Source organism: Mesoplodon bidens (assembly GCF_964165515.1).
Source record: "Mesoplodon bidens genome assembly, chromosome: X".
Lineage (NCBI taxonomy): Eukaryota > Metazoa > Chordata > Mammalia > Artiodactyla > Ziphiidae > Mesoplodon > Mesoplodon bidens.
This window is the reverse complement of record NC_138163.1, coordinates 126044010-126071994: the sequence shown is the minus strand read 5'-3', so window position 1 is coordinate 126071994 and position 27985 is coordinate 126044010. Positions and strand designations below refer to the sequence as shown.

Genomic DNA, 27985 nt, shown 5'->3' with positions numbered 1-27985 from the left:
TTGCATAGCACAGGGAACTCTTTTCAATATTTTGTAATAACCTATAATGGAAAAGAATCTGAAGAAAAAAAAATCAAACTGAATCACTGTGCTGTATACCCGAAACTAACATAATATTGTAAATCAACCATCCTTCAATAAAAAATAAAATAAAATCAGGGGAAAAATTGCTTCAAATCATAATTCTTCTGCATACAAGCTGAAAGATTTAGGGCAGGTTACTTACCTTCCTTGCCCTCAGTTCCCTCATCTGTAATATGGGGATATTAATAGTAACTAGCTTATAGGGCTTGAGGGTTAAATGAAATAAGGCATGGAAAGAACTTAGCACAATGCCTGACATAGACCTCAGTAAATGTTAACTGCTGCAACCACTATTATTACTAGTCAGGTGATAGTGTGGCTGACTAGGTAGGGTGAACTGAGAAAGAACTTATATGATGTGAAAAATTACCATTTGAAGATGAATCATCTCATAATTTCATGCTTCCCCCATTGTATAAGGGAGGGTGCTCTTCTGAGTAACCAGTTACCAGAGTGATGTCATCACCACTGGTGATGTCAGCCTTGCCTGGGTGGGTGTGGCTGTAACTCAGCTCAAGCCCCCAATTATGGATCAGAGATGATGAAGCTGAGACCAGCTCAGAATACCTGGAAACACCATTACCCCAGGTGTGCCTTCTGAGGGCTCACTGGGGAGAGATGAGCACTTTGTGCCTCTGAGTAGGGCACCACTGAGGTGAGAGACTATGGTTTCTGTGACCAAATCAGCCCACACAGCCTGCCTGAATGGGTAGACCCCTGGTCCCTTGTCATGACAGTTTGAGGCCCTAAGTCTAAAGAAGTTACAATAGTGTAAGTAGAAGTTGAGGTTTTTATTTGAAATTAAGGTTGTATATGTATGATTATAAACCCTGTACCCTTATGGCTTTACAATATGCAAATTAGATGCAAAATATTTGGGTCACATGATGCCAGACACCAAGCCGAGAACAGATTTCATCTAAATGACTCTCATGATATATCCAGATAAAACAGTGAGTGATATTGAACAGTACACAGACATTTTTCCTACTCGTGGCTGGACAGTAGGCTTCATGTCCCTCAGGCTCATCAAGTGTCTACTAAGTGCCATGTCAAACTCACCATACTGCTGCAATGCAGCCCAGGGATAAGAAAGGAAGGTAGAGTCTCTTATGGCTTTCTAGGTCTTTAGATAGAGCAGTTACAACATGCTAGTGATTTGTCATAAAAGCCCTGCTCGACAAAAGTTCCTATTAAGCTCAAATCTGCTTGCTGAAGCATTTGCTTTTAATGAGGCATTTTCTGCATAAAAATGCTAAAAATATTTTTCCCATTCATTATAATATGTTTTGTGGCTCATTAAGTTGGCTTTCTTGGCGGGGGGTGGTGGGAGAGAAGAATGTTAAGCATTTACAGAAATGACATAAAAATATTACCCTTTGTCTTAATCTGCGTAATTTTTAATAATGTCTAAATACCAAAATAAGACTATAGGAAAAAGCTTAAAATAATGAATAGCAATGAGTGTGCTTCATTTTCCCAACAAACATTAATAAGAGGTCATACTTATGTAAACCAGAAAATTTACCCATCTCAATAATAGTTAGTATTTCTAAGTAATTTGGGGAAATTTAAACTGTTTCATTTGTTTGATTGAGTTTCAGTCACCAAGGTCATTGGAAGATTTCCATTCAAGTTGAATCCCTCAGACCTGGAGCTGACTCAGACTAGAACACAGCTCTATACATTAAGCTTACAGAGGCTGTATACTGCTGCAAGAGAAAAGGTTGTAGGTATAGGGATAGGAAATTTGTAACCAAATTGCTAGACAGACGTTTTCGTAAACAGCAACTCTTCTTTCCTTTACGAGACTTCAGTTAAACCATTTTTTCCCCTTTAAAAAAGCATTCATAATGAGGTTCTGATATACACTCGTCCACAATTCTATAAACTGTTATACTGTACTTTGGTCATTAAAAGACATGATCTGTGAAGCCAAACTGCCTGGAATTGAAGACCAAGCTCTACCATTTACGAGCTATGTGACCCTGGACAAGTTAACCATTTCAGTGTCTTAGGGATAATGAGAGATAGTACCTTATAAGTTTAAAACAAGGATTGAATGTGTTAATACATGTAAACAGTACCTGACACATAAAAAGCACTGAATATGTATTAGACATCATCATCATCATTATGATTAAGCAATCCAAGTCCCTGAGGTAACAGTGATATAGTGATAAGACCATGGGTCTAACTAGGTTTAAATCCCAGCTCTGTAAGCTGAAAATTCAAGGGGTATCTCCTAATGAAGGCCCATATGGAAGTCCTCCCTCATCAAGGGTGGCAAAGGAGGTGATTTCAGGCCCAGACGGTTTCACAGAGGAATTCTACTAAACTTTCAAAGTCCAGGTAATCTCAATGCTCTATAAGTTGTTTCAGCACATTGAAAATGAAGAACTTCCCCATTTCTTTTATGAACCTTTTCTGAAGGTTTGATACCTAAACCTGATAATAATGGGAGGGAGGGAAGGAGGGAAGGAGGGAAGGAAGGAAGGAAGGAAGGAAGGAAGGAAGGAAGGAAGGAAGGGAGGGAGGGAGGACAGACCAATATCAACTCATGATTATTGATGCAAAAATGTTAAATTAAGTGTGAGCAAACAGAATACAATACCATACTGAGAAATTAATATACCATGACTAAATGGGATTTATTCCAGGAATGGAAGGTTGGTTCAATATTAGGAAATCTATTAGTATCATATACTATATTAATAGATCTAAGGGGGGAAAATTCATATGATTACTTCCATAGATACTGGAAAGGCCTTAAATAAAATTCAAGACCTATTCTTTATAAAAAGACTTGAGAAAATAGGAATTCAATGGTACTCCATTAACAGGATAAAATATATATGCCTTAGTTCTAAAGCCAGTATCTAACTTAATGGGGAAACATTAGAGGCATTTCCATTAAAATCAGAAACAAGGCAAGGATACTCACTATCTGCTACTAATTAGCATTATATTAGAGGGATTATATTAGAGGGATTATATTAGAGGGATTAATCAATGCAGTTGGACAAAATAAATCAATTGCAGGCATAAGAATTGGTAAAGAAGAAGTAAACCTGTATCTAGTTGCAAATGATGTGATACTATACCAGGAAAATTCTAGAGAATCAATTATAAAACTAATTTAAACAATAAAAGAATTCAATAAGTAGCAGATAAAAACACAAAAATCAATATCCTTCACTTACACAAAGGATAGACAATTAGAAGACCTAGTGTTATAGAAAACTCCATTTACAGCAATAACAAAGAAGATTAAATGCTTAGGAATTAATTTATCACAAATGTGCAAAACCTGTATTAGGAAATCTGAAAGCATTCCTAAAAGACACAAAATTAGACTTTCTCAAGTGGAAGGACACCCCTTGTTCTTGGATAGAATGATTCAGCACTATAAACAAGTCAGTTCTAAATTAATTTATAAAGTTTAACACAATCCCAATAAAAATTACCAATAAGCTTTTTTAAAAATGGAGTTTGACCCATTGATACTAAAGTTCTTATGGAGAAATAAACATACAAGAATAGCCAAAGGGAATTTGGGCCAAGATGGCAGAGTAGAAAGACCCTGAGCTCACCTCCTCTCACAAGCACACCAAAACCACAACTATCTGCAGAACAACCATCTATGAAAAAGACCAAAACCTACCCGTAAAGATCTTTAACAACTAAGACATAAAGAAGGAACCACAACAAGATGGGGAGGAGGGGCAGAGTTCTGATATAATCAAGTCCCATACCTCCAGATGAGTGACCCAGAAACTGGAGAATAATTATATTGCAGGGGTTCTCCCACAGGAGAGTTCTGAGCCCCATATCAGGCTCTCCAGCCCAGGGGTCCTGCAATGCTCTGGGAAGATGAGCCGCCAAAGCACTTGGCTTTGAAGGCCAATGGGGTTTAATTTCAGGAGTCCCAAAGGGCTGCAGATAATAGAGACTTCACTTTATTTATTTGCTTGAACCAGGTGTTAGTTGCGGCACACAGGCTCCGTAGTTGTGGCATGAGAACTCTTAGTTGCGGCGTGCATGTGGGATCTAGTTCCCTGACCAGGGATCGAACCCAGGCCACCTGCATTGGCAGCATGGAGTTGTATCCACCGCGCCACCAGGGAAGTCCCGACACCACTTCTAAAGGGCGCACACAAAACCTCATGTGCACCAGGACCCAGGGCAAAAGCAGTAACTTCATAGGAGCCAGGGCCAGAACTACCTGCTGGTCTTGAAGAGTCTCGCAAAGAGGTGGGGGGCAGCTGTGGCTCACCCTGGGGACATAGACACTGGCAGCAGCCATATTTGGGAGCTTGTTCTACCCCATGGAAGCCAGTGCTGGTGGGTGCCATTAGCTCATTAGCACCAAGACCTGGCCCCACACCCAACTGCCTGTAGGTACCAGTGCTGGGACAGCTCAAGCCAAACAACTAACTGGGTGGGGACACAGCCCCACCCATCAGCAGATAGGCTGCCTAAAGACTTCCTGAGCTCACAGCCACCTCTAGACATGGCCCTGCCCACCAGAGGGCCAAGACCCAGCTCCGCCCACCAGCTGGCAGGCACTGGCCCTCCCCTCCAGGAAGCCTGCACTAGCCACTAGACCAGCCTCACCCACCAGGGGGCAGACACCAGATGCCAGAAAACCACAATCCCACAGCCTGCAGACCCAGCCAGCCAAAAGCAGGCCAGACCCAACCCTGGGACAAGCTGGGCCCCAGCCCTGCCCACTAGCAGGCCAACACAAGTTTTGGGACACCCCAAACCTCATACCCAACTGTGTCAGGAACTGGCCCCCGCTACCCATCAGTGACGTGACAGCACTCTGGGATCCCCGGACCCGGCAGCCAGGCTCCAGGACCAGGCTCTGCCCGCCAGCAGTCCAGCACTAACCCCAGGACCTGGCTTCACCCACCACTGGCGGGGGGTGGGGGGGGATAGCTCCTAAGTCTTCTGGACCCTGATTCTGCCCACCAGTGAGCCAGCACTAGCCCCAGGGCCCCCTGGGGTTCTGCAGTCAGCCGCCTCGTGACCAGGCCCACCAACCAGCAGCATCCACACAACACAGGGCCTGGCAACCAATGACACTAGAGGCCGACTAAGCCTACCAGACCACCCAGACAGTTAGCCCACCACAACAGAAGGACCCACGCAGCCCTCTTAGGGGGAATCCCTAGAGAATATAGCTTGGGTGACGAGAGGGGAGTGTGCTGCAGGGATGCACAGGACTTGTCCTACAGAAGGCCACTTCTCCAAGGTTGAGAAACATAACTAACCTACGACATACATAAAAATACCAACAGCAACTTAAACAAAATGAGGTGGCAGAGGAACATGTTCCAGATGAAGGAACAAGAAAAAACCCCAGAAGAACGAAGTGAAGTGAAGATAGGCATTCTACCTGAGAAAGAATTCAGAGTAATGATTGTAAAGACGATTAAAGAACTCAGGATAAGAACGGATGCATAAAACAAGTTAGAAGTTTTCAACAAAGAGTTAGAAAATATAAAGAACAACAAAACAGAGATGAAGAATAACTGAAATGAAAAATACACTAGAAGGAATCAATAGTAGACGAAATGATATTGAGGAACAGATCACTGAGCTGGAAGACAGAGTAGTGGAAGTCACTGCCACTGAACAGAAAAAAGAAAAAAGAATAAAAAGAAATGAGGACAGTTTTAGAGACCTCTGGGACAACATCAAGCATACTAAAATTCACATTAAATTCCAGCAGGAGAAGACAGAGGAAAAGAGCCTGAGAACATATTTGAAAACCTAATAGCTGAAAAATTCCCTAACCTGGGAAAGGAAACAGTCACCTAAGTCTAGGAAGCGCAGAGTCCCATACAGTAGAACCCAAAGAGGAACACACCAAGACACACTGTAATTAAAATGACAAAAATTAAAGATAAAGAGAGAATATTAAAAGCAGCAAGGGAAAAGAAACAAGTAACATACAAGGGAACTCCCAAAAGGCTATCAGCTGATTTTTCAGCAGAAACTCTGCAGGCCAGGAGGGAATGGCACAATATATTCAAAGTGATGAAACAGAAAAATCTACAACCAAGAATACTCTACCCAGCAAGGCTCTCCTTCAGATTTGATGGAGATCAAATGCTTTACAGACAAGCTAAAAGAGTTCAGCACCACCAAACCAGCTTTACAACAAATGTTAAAGGAACTTCCTCTAGGCGAAAAAAGAAAAGGCCACAATTAGAAACAAGAAAATTACACAGACCAATCACAAGCACTGAAATTGAAACTGTGATTAAAAATCTTCCAACAAACAAAAGCCCAGGACCAGATGGCTTCACAGGCGAATTCTATCAAACATTTAGAGAAGAGCTAACACCTATCCTTCTCAAACTCTTCCAAAATATAGCAAAGGGAGGAACACTCCCAAACTCATTCTGTGAGGCCACCATCACCCTGATACCAAAACCAGACAAAGATGTCACAAAGAAAGAAAACTACAGGCCAATATTACTGACGAACACAGATGCAAAAATCCTCAACAAAATACTAGCAAACAGAATCCAACAGCACATTAAAAGGATCATACACCATGATCAAGTGAGGTTTATTCCAGGAATGCAAGGATTCTTCAGTATACGCAAATCAATCAACGTGATACACCATATTATCAAACTGAAGGACAAAAACCATATGATCATCTCAACAGATGCAGAGAAAGCTTTTGACAAAATTCAACACCCATTTATGATAAAAACCCTGCAGAGAGTAGGCACAGAGGGAACTTTCCTCAACATAATAAAGGCCATATATGACAAACCCACAACCAACATCTTCCTCAATGGTGAAAAACTGAAACCATTTCCACTAAGATCAGAACAAGACAAGGTTGCCCACTCTCACCACTCATATTCAACATAGTTTTGGAAGTTTTGGCCACAAAAATCAGAGAAGAAAAAGAAATAAAAGGAATCCAAATCGGAAAGGAAGAAGTAAAGCTGTCACTGTTTGCAGATGACATGATACTATACATAGAGAATCCTAAAGATGCTACCAGAAAACTACTAGAGCTAATCAATGAATTTGGTAAAGTTGCAGGATACAAAATGAATGCACAGAAATCTCTGGCATTCCTATACACTAATGATGAAAAATCTGAAAGTAAAATCAAGAAAACACTCCCATTTACCACTGCAACAAAAAGAATAAAATATCTAGGAATAAGCCTACCTAAGGAGAAAAAAGACCTGTATGCAGAAAATTATAAGACGCTGATGAAAGAAATTAAAGATGATACAAATAGATGGAGAGATATACCACGCTCTTGGATTGGAAGAATCAACACTGTGAAATCTACAGATTCAATGCAATCCCTATCAAACTACCACTGGCATTGTTCACAGAACTAGAACAAAAAATTTCACAATTTGTATGGAAACACAAAAGACCCCGAATAGCCAAAGCAATCTTGAGAACGAAAAATGGAGCTGGAGGAATCAGGCTCCCTGACTTCAGACTACACTTACAAAGCTACAGTAATCAAGACAGTATGGTACTGGCACAAAAACAGAAATATAGATCAGGGCTTCCCTGGTGGCGCAGTGGTTGAGAGTCCACCTGCCGATGCAGGGGACATGGGTTCGTGCCCCCGGTCCAGGAGGATCCCACATGCCGTGGAGTGGATAGGCCCGTGAGCCATGGCCGCTGAGCCTGTGCGTCCAGAGCCTTGCTCCGCAACGGGAGAGGCCAGAACAGTGAGAGGCCCGCATACCGCAAAAAAAAAAAAAAAAGAAAAATAGATCAATGGAACAGGATAGAAAGCCCAGAGATAAACCCACACACATATGGTCACCTTATCTTTGATAAAGGAGGCAAGAATATACCGTGGAGAAAAGACAGACTTTTCAATAAGTGGTGCTGGGAAAACTGGACAGGGACATGTAAAAGTATGAGATTAGAACACTCCCTAACACTACACACAAAAATAAACTCAAAATGGATTAAAGACCTAAATGTAAGGCCAGACACTATCAAACTCTTAGAGGAAAACATAGGCAGAACACTCTATGACATAAATCACAGCAAGGTCCTTTTTGACCCACCTCCTAGAGAAATGGAAATCAAAACAAAAATAAACACATGGGACCTAATGAAACTTCAAAGCTTTTGCACAGCAAAGGAAACCATAAACAAGACCAAAAGACAACCCTCAGAATGGGAGAAAATAGTTGCAAATGAAGCAACTGACAAAGGATTAATCTCCAAAATTTACAAGCAGCTCATGCAGCTCAATAACAAAAAAAAACAAACAACCCAATCCAAAAATGGGCAGAAGACCTAAACAGACATTTCTCCAAAGAAGATATACAGATTGCCAACAAACACATGAAAGAATGCTCAACATCACTAATCATTAGAGAAATGACAGAAATGCAAATCAAAACTACAATGAGATATCATCTCACACTGGTCAGAATGGCCATCATCAAAAAATCTAGAAACAGTAAATGCTGGAGAGGATGTGGAGAAAAGGTAACACTCTTGCACTGCTGGTGGGAATGTAAATTGATACAGCCACTATGGAGAACAGTATGGAGGCTCCTTAAAAAACTACAAATAGAACTACCATACGACCCAGCAATCCCACTACTGGGCATATACCCTGAGAAAACCATAATTCAAAAAGAGTCATGTACCAAAATGTTCATTGCAGCTCTATTTACAATAGCCAGGACATGGAAGCAACCTAAGTGTCCATCCACAGATGAATGGATCAAGAAGATGTGGCACATATATACAATGGAATATTACTCAGCCATAAAAAGAAACGAAATTGAGTTATTTGTAGTGAGGTGGATGGACCTAGAGTCTGTCATACCGAATGAAGTAAGTCAGAAAGAGAAAAACAAATACCATATGCTAACACATATATATGGAATCTAAGAAGAAAAAAAAAAAGGTCATGAAGAACCTAGGGGTAAGACAGGAATGGAGACGCAGACCTACCAAAGAATGGACTTGAGGATGTGGGGAGGGGGAAGGGTAGGCTGTGACAAAGTGAGAGAGTGGCATGGACATATATACACTACCAATCGTAAAATAGGTAGCTAGTGGGAAGCAGCCACATAGCACAGGGAGATCAGCTCAGTGCTTTGTGACCACCTAGAGGGGTGGGAGGGACAGAGACACAAGAGGGAAGAGATATGGGAACATATGTATATGTATAACTATTCACTTTGTTATAAAGCAGAAACTAACACACCATTGTAAAGCAATTATACTCCAATAAAGATGTTAAAAAATAATAAAAAAAACATATACCACAGAAAAAAAAGGACTAATATCCCTAATAGATAAATACTTCTTAGAATTCAGGGACAAAGAAAGGAGCAAAAATCTGCTAGAAAAATGGGGCGGGGGAGCCTTGAACAGACAATCCAGAAAAAACATTAATATGTTTCTTAAACTTAGGGAAAATTGTTCAAACTCACTCGTAATTAGAGAAATGCAAACAATACAGATACCATTTATCACCTATTAGATTAGGAAAAATTAAACAATATGACAACATTCTATTGGTGAAACTGCGGGAAAAACAGGTACTCACATACAGTGCTGGTGGAAACGCAAACTTTTTGCACAACCTATCTGGAAGGGAATTTGGCAGTACCTAACAAAACTACATATGCACTCACTTTTTGCCCTAGCAATCCCACCAAACCTTCACCTCCAATAATACAAAAAGGTTATTCATTGCAGTACTGTTTACGAGATATTGGAAACAACCAAGGTGCCTATACACAGATGGAAGTATTTATCCATTAGTGATATTAACCCTTTTTTCTGTGGTTATGCACATGCAGTGATGGAATAAACTATAGGACATCCACATAATGTAGTACTATGCAGCTGTTAAAAAAATGAGGAAGATTTTTATGAGCTAATAAGGACTGATTTCCAGGGCATACTCTTAAGTGACAAAGGTAAAGCCCAAAAGAGTGTCCACAGTATGCTACCCTTCATGTTACAAAGAAGGGTATATATGAAAATATGCAGGTATCCACTTATTTGTGTAAAAGAAATAGTCAATTCTGCTATAGCACAACATAGCCATCCTTATAAGTCTCCACATTATGCAGAACTGCACAATAAAAACCAAAGGGTTTATAGGGAAAACAGAGCACAACACTCAAAAAGCTTCTGTGACACACACACACACACACACAAAGATAGGAACCTAATAAATAAACAGTAGCACAATTTTACACATGTGAAATGGTTAAGAAATACATAATACATGTGTCACTTTCCCTAAAAAAGGCCCTGAAGTTTGCTTGTGGAGTGGGCGTCAGGAGGCGGGGTGGATGCAGGGGTACCTGAAATCAGGAGGCAGGCTGTAATAGCAGATGTGGACAGGCGTGGCTGCTAAGACATGGGGTGAATCGAGGGGGCACAGAGGTGTTTGAGGTGTGTGTATTTTGTGTGTTTTTATACAGCTCAGGTCAGCTGGGTGCAGTTTCTGCATTCACCTAGAGTTTCTCATACGTGAAACTGTGCCTTAACAGACGCAAAATTCACATTAAGCTCAACTTGTGCTCTAAGATATCAGTCACGTTGGAACAAATTCACTTTTTCAAAACAAGAGTTACAGCAGAACTGACTGTATAGGAGAGATAAACCAGAAGCTAATGAGATTGGTTTACCAACAGGGCATAGGTGGGAATGGGGTAGAAAGACTGGGGGATGGGAAGCGGGTAGCAGGGCCAAGGCAGCGTGACGCTTCTCTGAGTGTAGTTTTGGGAGCTCTAACCCTTAGAACCTAAGGTAATGCTTCACATACACCCCCGTAAATAAATAATTAACATCAGCCAGAATGTAAGGAGAATCCAAAGTGGAAAACACGCAGTAACAAATAAACCTAACTATGTTACAAGTGAATATCCTAACCACAGTGAAGGAGATGGGGAAGAAAATAGCTAACCTAAGTAACTTTGGAAAGAAGTATTTTTATTTTGTTGTTTTGTTTTAACCACAAATATTTATTGATGGATTGATGAATATAATTTTAAATAGAGCAATAAGACACAGCCATGGATTAAAACAGTGTGCTATGCTGCCAAAAGAGGGCAAAGGCATAAACTTGGGAACTTTAAATATTCAAGTCAAAGAGCCTCTGAGGTACTGAATAGAAAATTATCAGACAATCTTCCCTTTTACACAATTCCTGTGTTACATCACTTGATCCCAAAGTCAGAATGGTACGTCATACAGAGTTCCTCATTCATTTATACTTGAGCCATCTCGCCTGGCCACTCCTCTGTCCCCCATTTTTTCCCCTTCCCTTTGCAGTGGTGTTCTTTGGCCATTCCCTTCCTAAAGAATTGCTTCTTCCTAAGCAAGAAAGCAAGCAAGCACGTAGTGAGTCAGAGAATATCCACCACAGGCAGATACATGCATGAATGGACTTAGGTGTTAGGATGGCAACAGCCTAATTCAGTGAGGTCTAAACTAAACTGACTTTGGCAAAGAAGCTGCCCTGGCTCCTGGCTCGCTGAAAGGTCTACAATTCTACCTCAGGTTGTGCCACCATTGCCAGACCCCGTGTTTCTAAGCGATTAGCAGTCGAGGTAGGAAGCCAATGTAACCAGGCAGCTAACGTGACAGTACAGTCAATGCTTTGGACCTCGACTGGGAGCTGACTATGGCTTCTGACATAATCATTTGCCAAGTGCAAAACCTTCAGGATACTAAGGACGATCTTGAAATCTCTTGGACAGGATGAGTTAGGCATCTCCATAACTCTCATCTTTCTACTTGGAAACGTGAACTGAAAAACATCCCAGGGCATGCAACACCGAGGTATAAGCCATGCTACAGAGGTGGTAACACAGGAAGCTTCTAGGGTGCCCAGCCTCCTTGTTCAAAGAGCCATGAGAAAGTCCCCAGGCAGATTGTCAGGGCGGCTCTTCTGGTGGCGAGAGTGCCCCAAAGCTGACCAGACCGGCAGGCATATGGCTATTTACTGAAGAACCAACCCTGTACTAACAAGAGTAGCCACAGAGCAGCCACCCTACATGTGCAGAATCAGAGGCCAGAGGTCGAGTGACCTGGGCAAGCCACCTAGAAGAGATGGCTCGACACATTTTAAGAAGAACATTTCCATCCAGCAGCCCTTTGATGACAGAGCAGAGTACAAGGGACCAACAGATGGTCACATTCTTCTGAAGAGAGATGCTCCTGGGGAGAGAACATCCCAGAGGCTCATTTGTGAGCAAAGGTAAATAAAAACTGCCAGACCACAGAACCATCTTGTCAAGTTAGACATATATTTAAGAGGGTGCCTGGTAGAAGAGAGGGGATTTTGAGGTATAACAAAGAGCACACAGACTGAAAGATCTAGTGAATGGGGGGTCGGGTGACAGAGAAACAGGAAGCAAAGGACAACTGGGAAAGGCTGAAGGAGCATGCTGAGGCCCAGCGGGAGGGAAATGCAGCATGGCTACAGTCGACATCCGTGAAAGAGCTTGTTTGGCTGCTTCTTGGCTTGAGTCCCTCTCTCACTTCCTCAGCCTGGATGGATGTGTGGCATTCAGCAGCATAACTGGGGGAATGGTATTTATACACGGGGAACTGGTGAATGCGTAGTGAAGAGAAATAGACTGGGTGTGCCATTCTGTAACGCTCTGTGTACTGGGAAAAGCCAGTATCCATCTTGATCTCCTCCAGCTCTTCCCTCCACAGTAACGTGGAAGTCTGAGATCCCATCCCCATGCGGGAGCTTCCCGGGGAGCAGCTGTGGCTAAAGCAACCATGTAGATGAAAGACAAAAGGAATTGTACACAAATATTGTACTTTAGTTAGTAAATTTGTTCTTTACAGGAGAATGAGTTAGAAATTCCGAAACTACTTTTTGTGTATACTAGGATTGCACAAATAACTAAACATGTTATGGATAATGACAGTTTGTCACCACTGGAGAAAGGAGTTACAGATAAGGAAAGAAGGACGTCAAGGATGAATCCTGTGGTGTTGGATTAGAATCTAAAGTATCAGTATAAATTCATACGTATATTCTCACACACACACATACACACATACACGGATATGCAGGTGGGTAGGCACAAAATAAATATGTGCACATGTGCATGTATGAGTATACAAACATATTTCCTAGATCTGTCACCTGAGTGCCTTAGAAGCAATGACATTTGGTAACATTGAGCACATCTAGTGCCCAGATCTTGTTTCTAAATACCACTCTCTGATAAGAGAAACCAGGACTCCTTTCCAGGGCTGGCCAGGGAAAATAGAAGATAAGCCTGGAATATCTTGAGAGGCCAGAAAGCAAGAAAGTACTAAAATAAATAATAATAGTGTCATGTCAAAAAGGCACAGGAGCCAACTTGAAGGTGCTCCCAATGGCCAAATCTGGGACAATACAATAATGATAGTAATAGATGATAACACACAGTATAAAAGAACTATCTATGAGTCTATACTGTCTATAAGTAATTGGGATAAGTAAATAAATACATGGGGGTGGGGTACCTCTTCCTTACAGAAGAATTCTAACTAATAAATGTAGAAATACTGATGGAAATTTTTAAAAATCACTGTTAGCCAGATATGACAGCAAAAGTTTTTACAGACAGTAATCATCACTGGATGCTAAAATAGTTGGGTGAAATTATGTTGAGAAACAGGGTATTTGCATAGTTTCAAAATTTCGCCCCACAAGGTACTTGTTGATTACAAACAGAAAATAGTAACTTCAGCTGCAAAAGCCTGGCAGACACAATCTTAACCAAGTGATCAAAGTTAACATCCGCAGTAAAAGGGCAAGCCTATGCATGAGCCCCCTGACATGATGCACTGAGATAACACTTCTGTGGGATTCTTGCTAAAAATGAGTAACCTCAATCTAATCATAAGACAACATCAGACAACTCCAACTTGAAGGATATTCTAGAAAATAATTGGCTAGTACTCTTCAAAAGTATCAAGGTCATGTAAGGCAAAGATTGAGGGACTATCACAAACTGAAGGAGACTAAGGAGATTTGACAACTAAACACAATGTGAGACCCTGGACTGGATGGATCCTGGACCAGAGAAAGGACATTAGTGGGAAAACCGACAAAATCCAAATAAGGTTAATAGATTAGTTAATAGTATTTATCAATGTTAATTTCCTGGTTTCAATAAATGTACCATGGTTATGTAAGATGTTAACATAAGGAAAACCTAGATAAGGAGTATGTGGAAACTCTACTATTTTTTACAACTTCTCTGTTAAGTATAAAATTATTTCAAAATATAAAGTTAAAAATACATATAAACTCTCAGCCATGGATATTTCACAATTGGGACTTACACTCCAATGCCTATGATACATATATGGCTTCAGGAAAAGGTAGGTTCAACCAGGAAATGCTTAGTTCAGAATTTCTTTACTTTAAATAGCAAAATTTAGAAGACCACAGAAAATCTAATCTCAAATGATTAGAAGTTGCCATGGTATATAACACTTTGGCCCTTAACGTACCATCATGGCATAGATTCCCATTTCAGAGTGTGGAGTCAGTTTATCATAGCAGTTCACCCTGATCCCCTGCTGAATGGAATGTCCAGCTCATCTGTTCTCATCAGTCAGGGCCCTTGGTCCAGGCCCAGATCTGCGAATACTTGGAACATTCACATGTTCTTCCCCGGCGTAAGCCTAAGGCAGGCATTCCCAAGAGATTCTAGCACTCTTTCCCACATAGTCCCCACCGCCCCTACTGATCAGAGTCAGCACTTGAGCTGAACCGTCATCTATTGCTGTGTTCGGCCTGCACTCAGGTCTATGGGGACTCTTGAGGTCTAAGTCCCTGCTTAGATTCTGCTGTCCAGATAGACAGGCATGGAAGTCACCCTTCCTCGAATATGGGAAGAGACTCCAGCAGTCTCACCAAGTGTCCTTCTCCAAGCTTCATCAGTGATCCAGGGTAGAATGTCTAATGGTCCCTGTGGTATCAGATGAAGATGCTTGACATGAGATGGAGCCTGATGGCAAAAGTTGATCAGGTTCCAGAGAAACACTGAGGCCTAAATCCTTATCATCAGGAGTGACAGTTAACTTATTCCAATTGTGTTCACAGTAATATTCTTTGTCAGACTTGATAAAATGAACCAGGAAAGAATATCAGAGATTCTTTGTCATTTCATAGCCTGACAGTAGTTTTCTAACTTATCACACTGTGGCATCCAGGGATATTAAAATAAAAATCTGTCAAATCATACTTTTCTTATTAAGGGGATGCATTTGCAGGACAGGGGACATTCCAACAGCCTCATTCAGAAGTAAATGGAGGTCATCACTCAAATTCGGACCCAGACCCCTTTGGTCATAGTCCAGAGCTATAAACAATGACGATGTTTACTCTTCCATTTTCTATCGAGAAGAAAAAAATAGGCCTTACCAGAAGGCAGCTTCTGAGAAAAACTAAACTAGCTTACAGAAGAATCAGAAGGCTGAGAATGGAGTTCCGAGCCAGGAGAGATTAAAGACTAGTGCCGGCAGGAGAGGGTATTTCAGTAGTATTTACCTGCCCTAGGATAAAGACCTTCTCACTGCCTCACCCTCTCTCCCATCCCCAGCTCCAGTCTTCTCTTATCCAGCCTCTCCCCTCCTTCCCTTTCTCCATGGGTCCACATTAGAGATTTTCAATATTCTAGTGGTTTATAAGAGTTAGGACTAAGAAATGCTACCAAGCCTTTCCTTTGCCATAAAAGAATTATACATACCACAGTGTCCCAGACAAGTCTCGTTTTGCTTTTACAAAATATCTTCATAGTTTTGCAAGCTCTCTCAGAAGTATTCTGTTGTTTTATGACCTTTCTCAAAATGGTACTGTCCATCCAAATTAAGTCTCTCTTGCTTCAGCTTAGGTATTTCCCTTTATCTCATCTAGTTTGCTCCTTTAAACCAGTTAAGAAAAATTCTAACTTTGGTATGAGAACCTTTGACATACAAATTCTTCCCTAATACTAAACCTTCTATTTCTCCATTCTGCCTAAAGAAATAATTTCAAATCCTTAGCCCAACTACTCTCCAGCCTCTGTACAATCTGGTCCTAACTTACCTTTCCAGATGAATTTCCCACAAGTCCTCTGTACACACCCTAGACCTCAGCCAAACCAAACTCCATGTGCTTCTCTAGAAAAATATCCTGCACTCTCAAAACAATATTGCCACTTGGAATGCCCTTTCCCATATTATAGCTTCTTATTTATTCCTTCATTTTGAAAAAAACAGAATTAACCGAACACCTACTATTAATAAGTACTAGAAGGATACAAAAATGAATGAGACATAATCTCTGCCATCTAGAGTACATGACTACTAGAGGAAATTATATGGTATTGAGTATCAGGTGTTAAGACCTAACTGGTGTGGGGTGTTAGAACGGGGTCAATGTTAGGATTAAACTTCATGGAAAAGGTAGCATTTGAGAAGACCCTGAAGGATGGGGTCGAATTCTGAAAAAGATTACAGGCCGAGGAAACCATAACAGCAAGCACACAGAGGCAGGAGAAAATGGAGTGTATATACATGAATTCAGATACTTTGGTTTGGCTGCAGTGCTTCAATAGACCAGATCTTGAAGGATCTGGAATGTCAGACTAAAATGTTTGAATTTATTCCATACGCAGAGGAAATTATTGAAGGGTTCTGAGCACAGAAATAACATGATCAGAAAGAGCAATGCTTTATGAAGATACGAGGCTTGTGTGTGTACAGGATTAATTTCCTCCATTTCTAGAGGTTCCTTCATGGTATACTAGGGAGATAAAAGCCTGACTTGAGTTTCAAATATAGGTTTGCAGGAGTGGGGATGCCTATCACACCCTCCATTTAACTCACCTGTCTGGTCTTTGCAGCAGGTAGACAGATCTGGGAAACTGGCTATAAGTAGTCTGTGACTCTGTAGCTGCTATTCCAATATGGTATTTTTCTTAGAGTAAATCAGCACAGCACCTAGCATGTGGAACACAGCTACTGACCCTAGCAAATACTTTTTCCCTCTATACCCATTTTCAAGGGTCATCAGAAGCAATTTGCTTTTGGCACTATGTCAGCTCTCCTGTTCTCTGCCATAAACTGCAGAGATCATTATCATCTTGACACCCCATGGAACACCACACTTGTTCATGTTTTCCTCCTTCGACTGAGGGACTGGAAGTAGCAAGCACGTCAGATGCCTCAGACACAAGCAAGCCAGGGGCAAAAGCCTGGTACTTCATCAGTCAAGGTCCAGTCAGGAAAACAGAAACCACACCAGTTATTTTAAAAGAGAGAATTCAATACAGTGAAGGTATTATAAGACTGACATGGCAAATGGGAAACTGAGGTGACACAGATATAGTGACTGCAGAAAGCAGCTGACACTCCGAGGGCAGAACCTAAGAGGGAGCAGCTGGTGCGGAAATGTTTGCAGAGTCCCAGCAATAACAGTGCAGAGTATGGAAGAATAGATTTGGAGCTGACAGACAACAGCTTAATAGCCAGCACAACAGCTAAGGAAAGAATTAGCCGATGAGTCTGGTTCATATTAAATATTGTGAGAAATAAAGAAAATTCCCTATTGCAGACTTTAGTTTTGGAATTCTTTCTTTCTTTTTAAAACATGAGCCTGACTGTGGAACAGCAATAAAATTACTTGTTTGTACACATCATTACAGAACATTCTCAGGTTGACATTCTCTTGCACGCCTGAGACATTTCATTGTTCAAAGTATAAGCAGACAATGAAATACTACTTGCAATAAAAAGGAACGAATTACTGATACACAAAAAAAAGGGTGGATCTCAAAGGCATTATGCTGAGTGAAAGAAGCCAGTCTCAAAAGGTATGATTCCATTTATATGACACTTTCAAGAAGACAAAACCATAGTGATGGAGGACTAGGGGTTGCCACGGGTAGGAGTAGGGGGAGACTGTGACCAGAACGGGATAGCACGAGGGACTTTGCTGGGATAATGGAAATGTTCTGAATCCTGACTGTGGTAGGGTTACAGGAGTCTATGCATGTGGTAACATTCATAGAGCTGTACTCAAAAAAGAGTCAATTAAAAAAAAGAAAAAAACAGGGGAAAGGTAAAGAAGGCGCACGCATGGCTTGTGTGCGAGAAAGTTTTGCCTTTTTTTAAAAATCTGCTGTGGTAAGGTCAAGTATGACTCCACGGAGCTTCTGCCACATCTGGCCTGAGTTACAAGGGGAAAGTGTCCCTTGGCATGAGACCAGATGTTCAATAGCTCTTTGGTTACCGCACCCCTTGGAGACCCCAGCTGAGGGCAAGGCACAGAGGGTGAGGGAGGAACCTCCCCACGCCTCTGGGCTGTCCTGGGACTCACACTGCCAGCTCCTATGATCTAGGGGAGGGTAGCTGTGCTGTTTGCAGCAGTTCAAAGCCTCCTTCTTCCCTGCACTTCAAAGCCTGGCCTGCTTTTCCCCCACTCATGTCTTTTATTTGGTGCTAGCAACCTTTGAGGGTTGACGCTGAGTGGACCTTGCAGTGACCCCACTAATTGGCAAAGCTGGCCCCAGGGGATGAATAAGATACTCACTGGCAGCAACATCACAGTGACTGTGGTCCAGTGAGCCTTGTTCTGTGTTCTTGACAGTCCAGAGCAGTTCCCGTGAATAAACAACTGAGCGGTGCTGGGAAGTGTGCTTCCTCCCAGCCTGCCTGTAGTCCTCTTTTCCATTCGCGTGGAGACTACTTTCCACACATGCTTCAAAATGCAATTTTGTTGTGCTCTGCACATTTAAATTACTTCATTAATAGAATGCCATTAAACAAAGGGTTGCTGAACTTTGAAATACATAAAATGATTTTGCATTCCATCACCCTAAGAATTTTTGTTCAATTCCAGCTGAGATCAAAAGGAGGGAGATTCCCCGCAGTACCACAGTCTTTCAGAAAGCCTCTCTTAGGGTGAAAACTACACCACTGTCATTGCCACCGCTGTTCAAGCTCTGCGCAGGAGGGGCAGACCTCTCATACACAAAATGTCTATCAATCTACCAATAGAATGGGATTCAAAAGTGAATGAGCACAGTACTCTTTTGTGTGTGGCTTCTTTCGTTCCACATGATTTTTTTGAGGTCAATGTTATACATATCAATGGCATGTTCTTGTTTATTACTGTGTACTATTCCATGGTATGAATACAGTAGTCCACAACCTGTTTATCCTTTCTGCTGTTGGTGGATATTTCTAGTTACGGCTTTTTTTTGGGGGGGGGGAGATTTTATGAATGAACTTGCTGTAAATATTTTTGTGAAAGGCTTTTTGTGGACATATTCATATTTCTTACTTCCATATACCTAAGAGGGAATTTAAAGGTAGACATATGTTCTATTGATACAAATAATAAATGCTGGAGAGAATGTGGAGAAAAGGGAACCCTCCTACACTGTTGGTGGGAATGTAAATTGATACAGCCACTATGGAGAACAGTATGGAGGTTCCTTAAAAAACTAAAAACAGGGCTTCCCTGGTGGCACAGTGGTTGAGAGTCCGCCTGCCGATGCAGGGGACACGGGTTCATGCCCCGGTCCGGGAAGATCCCACATGCCACGGAGCGGCTGGGCCTGTGAGCCATGGCCGCTGAGCCTGCGCGTCCAGAGCCTGTGCTCCGCAATGGGAGAGGCCACAACAGTGAGAGGCCCGCGTACCGCAAAAAAACAAACAAACAAACAAAAAAACAACTAAAAACAGAGGTACCATATGATCCAGCAATCCTACTCCTGGGCATATATCTGAAGAAAACTCTAATTCAAAAAGATACTTCCACCCCAATGTATATAGCAGCAATATTCACAATAGCCAAGACATGGAAACAACCTAAGTGTCCATCGACAGATGAATGCATAAAGATGTGGCACATATATACAATGGAATATTACTCAGCCATAGAAAGAAACAAAACTGAGTTATTTGTAGTGACGTGGATGGACCTAGAGTCTGTCATACAGAGTGAAGTAAGTCAGAAAGAGAAAAACAAATACCGTATGCTAACACATATATATGGAATCTAACAAAAAATAACGGTTCTCATGAACCTAGGGACAGGACAGGAATAAAGACGCAGACGTAGAGAATGGACTCGAGGACACGGGGAGGGGGAAGGGTAAGCTGGGACGAAGGGAGAGAGTGGCATGGACATATATACACTACCAAACGTAAAATAGATAGCTAGTGGGAAGCAGCCGCATAGCACAGGGAGATCAGCTCGGTGCTTTGTGACTACCTAGAGGGGTGGGATAGGGAGGGTGGGAGGGAGGGAGACGCAAGAGGGAGGAGATATGGGGGTATATATATGTATACGTATAGCTGATTCACTGTGTTATACAGCAGAAGCTAACACAACACTGTAAAGCAATTATACTCCAATAAAGATGTTTTAATAGATAGATAATAAAAGAAATAAAGGTATGACTTGGAAAAGCAGTCATGACAATGATAAGTCCATTTTTCCCAGTCCTGAATATTTGTGTATTTTAGCACTTTAAATAGATATTCGTGTATACAGTGGTTAAAAGAAGAACTCAGTAGGCACCTGTTCCCAAATACCTTCCTCGTAGCCTACAACCACTGTCCAGAATTCTGCTTGAGAGACCTCTGGGTAAACCTTTGGGTTTATCACCAGGAGTTCTCAGCACGTTGATGTGAGCTCATCTGCAGGCTTCTTTCCAGCCTCGCAACTGGCTGGGAGAGTGGTGTGAAGGGTTTGGGCACGTGGGGTGCTGCATTCAGGCCCTCTGGGGAAGTGTGAAGGCCTTGCTTTGCCTGGGAAAGAGTGGTGACAAAGGAAGAACCAGGAAAGGGACAGGGAAAGCCTAGGATGGGCCCTAAACTTTGACTTACCTCATCGTTTTGTCTTCCCCATGGTTGTACACTTTGGTAAAGGTTGGAGTTGAGAAGAAAGGAAAGGGAGAAGCACAGTAGGAGTTGAACGTGATGTTACTGAACATGTTTGGAAAATAGGAGCCCAGTGTGAGCCAGTAGGAGACTTTGGGACATTCTCAAGGGAATACCAGTGCTATGTAATTGTAGCAGTAAGAGCGATATGTGAAGAAGGTATTGCCAGACTCTTTTAAGCCTTCCAGAAAGATCAAAGCACTTCATATTTATGTACGACACATACACACACTCCGGTGAAGAAAAATCTGAGGCAGCCAAGTTCCCCTCTGTCTCACAGACAGGCCATAATATGTGCAGAAATGCAAAGACTCGGTCTAAGGACAACAAACCCCAGGGTAGAATAAGAATGAGATCTCAGATCACCTACTAGGAACCCAGCGTGGCTTGCAATGGACATCTTCGCTCTAAGGTTTTATTCCTGTATTCAAATGTGCCACAGCATCCGTTCTCTAGTAAACATTTCTCGTGTTTAAGACAGCATGATAGTAATAAATCAGCTCTGAAAGTCTACTGGTATAAATGCCATGTGGTATTGGTTAGATCACAAACCAAAGCCAATTTTTCAAAACACTTCCTGCTGGAATTACCACAACATTTTAACAGATGTCTTTTGGAAAGTTTTGAAGCAAAACAAGCCCCCATCAGCGTATGAAATAAAACCGAAAAGAAAGTAAACTGTGGATGGATTATTTTTTTTCTTTTGGCAGTAAGAGAAGGATTGGAGAAAGTCTTGAGATCTTTGGAGAAATACTTGTTCATAGCCACAAAAGTGGAGAAATGAACTTTTCTCTCACACACACACCACAAGGAGAAACTGGGGTTTGGAAAATATTCCTTCATTATTCACCAAAGAAATTTCTTTGACAGCTTTGAGTATAATGTCTGTTATTTCTTGTTCTGAACACTGGTTATAACTCCAGCTTTTGTTGAAGGAGTTCCATAGGAAGCTAGGGTAACAGTTTGAGGCTATAACTAATGGGGCCAGCAGGGACAGAAATGCAGTGAAAGTATCAAGGAAGCATCTTTTGTCAGGGACAAGATGACTGGTGGTGGCTGATTCTAAAATGGTGCAGTATGGAGCCTGAGGCCTCTCAAAATCAGCGGGAGGGCCAGAGTGGAAGCCTGGAAGAGGAAGGAGATATTTCTTTTTGCACCTTTCTTCAATGTTTTGTTATGAAAAATTTCATGAAAAGTACAGAAAAGTCAAAAGAACCATACAGTGAACATGCATATAACTCATGAAGGAGATATTAGTTTTCATCTGACAATTTGTTTATACTGGGGCTGATTTTGACCCTCATCAAAGAAGTGCTTTTGAATGAATGAATGAATGAGTGGTCTAACAATCTTGCCACACACTTATTCTGGGGAAGCCAATGTTGTTCACTGCTACTCGTGCATGGAGTAATTTTCCCCATGGGTCTGCTTCTATCATCTGATGTTTTGGATGCTTCTTGTTCATGCTGATTCGTCTCCTCCTTGCCTTGTTATCTTTGACTTTGTGCTGGATGTTATACTGAAAAATTATATGTAGCAATAATTTGACAGTTTCTTTATAGAAGATTTTTGTTTTCTTATGCCAGGCACGTGGGGGCGTTAGCAGTACAACAAATATTTACTGAGTATTACTGAGGCAGTGGGAATACAGTTATGAACAAGAAATGGTTCCTGCCCTTACAAGTCTTAGTCTGAATAAGCAATAGGATTAATTTAAATAGAGCCTTTAAAGAATAATTTAGTTCACACAAGTTTGATCAGCATGTAGCTTTTCCTAACCTTATCCATCTACGTTAAGGAATAGCATGCTGGGCCATGCAGAGATACCCCAAGGTAGCAGTTCTCTTGCAGTTTTATTTCTTAGATAATTTAAGAAAAAACGGTATGAACTGACTATTGTATTTGCCATATAAAAACCTAATCAGAAATATTATCAGAATGATTTTATTTCCTTTGACCAAATACCCAGGAAAGAGGATGCTTTAAAACACTTCTCTAGGGACTTCCCTTGTGGTACAGTGGTTAAGAATCCGCCTGCCAATGCAGGGGACACCGGTTCGAGCCCTGGTCCCAGAAGATCCCACATGCCGCAGAGCAACTAAGCCCATGCGCCACAACTACTGAAGCCCACACACCTAGAGCCCGTGCTCTGCAACAAGAGAAGCCACCGCAATGAGAAGCCCGCGCACTGCAACGAAGAGTAGCCCCCGCTCGCCGCAACTAGAGAAAGCCTGCGCGCAGCAACGAAGACCCAATGCAGCCAAAAATAAATAAATAAATAAACAGATAAATAAAAACAAACGTATATTAAAAAAACACTACGCTAAGGCAGTTACTAATTCATGGCAAGAATAAAACCATAGCCCACGTGAATATTATAAACTTAAATACTCTACATAGACCATCTGCAGGGGCTTGAGTGCTTGTGCCTAGGTGGTGGAACCAAAGAACCCAATCCTTCCCCACACGAGCTCAAGAGTACCCAGTTTCAGCCCTCACAAGCTGGAGGTTGGAGCTACTATCAAAAGAGTGGATTGCACACCTGAAAACTAACACAATACTGTAAATACTTCCATTTAAAAAATTAAATTTTAAAAAAGAGTGGAGAGGCTGATTAGCTGAGAAGGAATCTTCTGTGGAGTGTAACCCACGCAGACCTTGATTTAATGATGGTGACCAAAACTGAATGGTCTGAGCTGTCTCTCTGGACTTGCCATCCTTAGTCATTTCCAGGTGTTACCTCATGCTTGTTTAATGGGATGGGGGCGTTTCTCAAACCGATGAGAAATAAAAACCACGCCTCATCCCTCACTCCTGGAAAAAATACTCAACAGGAAAGCTGACTAAGGAGATTTAAGACAAACTACCAAAATTACTATATTAATATCACTAATATATTTTCTGCCTTGCAGTTTCCTCCTGTGTAATTTTTGGAAATCCTTTCATGAGACACCTTTTGTTTCTTGGAAACAGGTTCGATTTCCATGTAGGCTTTGCATTCAGGTTCCTTTTCCTACTTCCATGAGTTCTCTCTCTATTTTGCACACTACAGCGTCTTACTCGAGACCTCACATCACTACCTATGACTGATTCTTATGACAGAGCCAAGTTAGTCTCTGGCCACATATACCACATCTGTCAAAATGATGGCTTTCAACGTGGGAGCCACAGACCCTATGAAATTATCTTCTTAAATAAGATCTAGATCAAAGTTAACTGGGCCTGAGGAGATGGCATTTGCTTTGCTTAAAAGTTAATGAGCAACCCTGTCAGTTAAAATTTAGAAACTTAGAATAGAATTAGACCTTGAGTGTTCCTCCCCTCTGAAACATGTCTGCCATGGGCTTAAGAAGAACTAGAACTGCATACAGCAATGCTAAGCCTCTGATGGAACCAAGCATTCCTTGTGGTTTCCTCTATTTGTTTTCACCTATTTGCACTAAGATGGTAAGTACCCTTGCAGTCCATGGTGTCTGCTTCCTCCTGAGATCTTGAGCATGACCCTTACTTTATTTGGGTTTCCCATCACTGTTAAGACACACGGAGCTGGTATCATTCAAGTGCACAAATAATTTGTTGAGTTCTTGCAATGAGGAGGCATTTTGCTGACATCATGGAAGACTGAAAGGAAAATTAAACATGGCCCCTGACCTCTAGGAATTCATAATCTAATAGATGAAAAGACACATCCAGGGACAATTCATGTTACAGTAAAGCAATGCTATATGGAAAGTGCTGTACTAGAGGGCTAACTGAATCCAAAGCTGACATGGTTTAGAGTTTAAAAGAGTTTCACTGTCCTTCTGAAGTACATCCTGCCAAGGGGTTTCTGGTTACTAGATTAGTCTCCTAACAGGACTGGCTACATGATTTGTGGGGCCCAGTACAAAATGAAAATGCAGGACCCATTACTCAACAACTAAGAATTTCAAGACAGTGACAGCATCTAGCCAAGCATGGAGCCCTTCTGAGCGTGGAGCCCTATGTGACTACACTGGTCACATGTCCATGAAACCGGCCCTGTCTTCAAATACAGACTAGGAATATGAGGAAGGGGCAAATTTTGAGCAGTCCAGAGGAGGAAATAATACACAAGAAATTTTCTTCCAAAGAGTTCACAGGAAAATAAACTCACCCTAAGAAGATAATTCGGTCTTTCCCAAATTAGCAAATGGGATTGGAATCTAAAAGATATAAAGTTACGGTTCACAAAGACAATTTCACAGATATTTTACAGCTACATGGTAAGGATAATAATAATAGGAACAGTAGCTGACACTAACCCACAGAGCTTCTTAAGTGCCCAGATTCTTCTAAGCCTATTATTTATATTTACTCATTTAATCCTCAAAATGGCCCTGGAAGGTAGATACTATTCTTTTCCTATCTTAAGGACAAGAAAACTGACCTTAGAGCCCCTGGTCACACAGCAAATAAGTGGTAGAAGCAGGATTCGAACTCTGTCTAGCTCCAGAATCTGTGCTCTTAACCACTATTTATGCTACTTCTCATAAAACCAAGACGCATTCCGAAGGAAGGAAGGGAGTGACCCCAGTATATTCATTCATTAATGTCATAGATTTGACTTAACCAGATACTGTGTGTTGTGTGTTTAATTTTTTCTTTTTTTTTTTTTTTTTGCATTTCATGTTCATAGTTTAACAGCACCCGTTCGCCCTCCCCCACTGAATGTTGCCACATGACCCCATGGAGTAGAAAGGTACTGGTTCTGAGAACGTTCCGTCACAGCCTATCCCATTCTCTCTATACACTTTCACTTTCTTCTTTCTTTATGGAAAACTGTGTTGTTTCTAACTAACTAACAGGTATTCTTTTAAATCAATTTAAAGAGTGGTATTTTCCTAACTTGAATTAAATAAAATATAAAGTAGACAGTAATATCCCTGGCTTTTACATCCCCCCCCTCCTCCAAGCTGCAATTAAGGCTATGTTCAAGACGTCACCTAACACCATCCCTGGACTCTGTAGTTTGGAGAAAAGAAATTTCAACTTGCCTTATATTTGTTAGAACTGTAAAGGTTCAGCTTCTCAAAGCAAAAGAGAACAAGGACAAAAGGATTCTCCGTCAGCCAATTGTCCCTGTCACCATTAAATAAAAAGTGCTTTTGGCTGCCGGCCAGAGCCTGCAGTCAGGTCACTATTCTTTCTTTGTTTCCCAGTCCATTGTCATTCAAGGAAGGAATCGCCTACAAAATGTGGACTGTGGTGTGTGTCGGGGGGCAGGGGGTTCTCTCCAGCTCCTGCTCTCTCCCCCTCTCTGTGTCTCTGCACACACCAAACCTTTTTGTTTCCTTTTTGGAAGTTACCTAGGAAACAAAGTCTTTTGTGCTCCAACTTTATTTGAGCTATTTGCTTTGCTGGGAATCTGCACAAAAGCTGAAGAGAGAAAGAAGGTTGCAATGTTTTACTAAAAATGTTCACGGCGAACATCTTTTTCTCAAGGGGGGTAATCATATCCTGTTGGGTGTGTTGGGGGGCTTTGCAGATACCTCTGACAAGGTAAGCAAATGCTGGGGGTTAGTTTAAAACAAGTGGCTCTGGAATCTTCTCTTTAAGGGGACTTTGACAATACGTGAATCCTGAGTCAACAAGGGCACGATGCTTCCAAATGTGAGAACGAGAATTTTTTTTTAATGATCCTGATTTTAGGACAATATTATTAAAACCTAACTGGAATAAGAGAAAAAAATGCTTATTTTACAGAAACAGCCACCTTCCAACAAATTGTGGGAAGAAATAAAACTAGGCTCAGCAGCAAAAACTAAGTCTTTTAATAATCTGGTTTAGAAACCCAACCCTGAAATCAAACTTGGGATGGAGCCTTTTTAATAATCTGGGCTAGGAGCCCAACCCTGAAATAAAAGTTAGACAATATTAAAATCGATCAAAGGTTTGGATGGAGAATTTGCAAACATCACTTGGAAGTCAAGGTCTTTAAATACACAGCTGGAAGAAAACCTTCGCACTGCGAAGCTGAAAGAAAATAAACTAGGACTATTTTACTCTTCGGAATTTGAAAATGAAACCCACTTGAATCTTTCCCCCTAGTAACAGTATTTGTATTTTCCACTATCGTCGGTGGGAGGAGATTCTTCACTTTTGCTTTTCCATGTGCATAGTGTTGACAAAACTGCATTTTAAAATGTCATTCACAAATGCCATCATCCTGCAGTAAAATTAACTCCGTGTATTTGAATCTGGCCTCTCAGATTAGGTCGGCTTGTCCTTCTGGTTACGTGTTCTGGAATGTCTCCTGACTCCAGGCTTTCTGGCCAGTTTTCCAAACCTTTTCATAGGCATCTAAATCATCTTCTCCCTTTGATCCTAGTCACCTAGAGCTTTCAAGAGTTTGAGTAGGAATTTATGGTGAGACAGCTATCCAGAAAGTGAATCTACCTCTCAACAGATTAGAGACTCACATCTTTCTTCAGTTTGAAGTTTGGGGATTTCTGGCTATCTTGTCTCTCCTCTTAATTCCCTTTGACCCGAAAAGCATGTTTAGCCTATTTTTTTTCTTTTGTGTTGCTTGACTATTGAAATCATAACTTTCAATTAGTTGTACTTACTAACTACGTCTAGGAATTCTTCCTTTGACCTGAAAGCTTATTTCTGACCTCATTTTTCTTAACTCTGAAATATATATGTGCTTATGTATAAACCCTGATGGCTGAGTCTGAATCTGAATGTACTTCGTTTGCAGTCCCATCCCCCGGAGGACGAAGATACAGATGTCATGCTAGGGCAGAGGCCGAAAAACCCAGTACACAATATCCCTTCAACACTGGACAAGCAGACCAACTGGAGCAAAGCACTACCTCTCCCGACGCCGGAGGAGAAGATGAAACAAGATGCCCAAGTGATTTCTTCCTGCATTATTCCCATCAATGTCACTGGTATCGTTCTGTTTTTTTCTTAGGGGCAGTCGGGTCAG

At 41.4% G+C, this 27985-nt stretch overlaps 1 protein-coding gene and 1 long non-coding RNA gene across 5 annotated transcripts in view; one reads left to right on the top strand and one right to left on the bottom strand.

Annotated features, from left to right (window-relative positions):
* LOC308609564 overlaps positions 1 to 27985 on the bottom strand; it is an 89470-nt gene that overhangs the window by 47160 nt on the left and 14325 nt on the right. The window lies entirely within an intron of this gene.
* The window catches only part of NHS (NHS actin remodeling regulator), a 339886-nt gene that overhangs the window by 300311 nt on the left and 11590 nt on the right, over positions 1 to 27985 (top strand). For all 4 annotated transcript variants that reach the window (XM_081223246.1, XM_081223245.1, XM_081223247.1 and 1 more), the window contains 2 exons: positions 25691 to 25753; positions 27755 to 27947. In XM_081223246.1, the coding sequence (XP_081079372.1) occupies positions 25691 to 25753; positions 27755 to 27947 (256 nt within the window). The remainder of the gene's footprint in view (positions 1 to 25690; positions 25754 to 27754; positions 27948 to 27985) is intronic.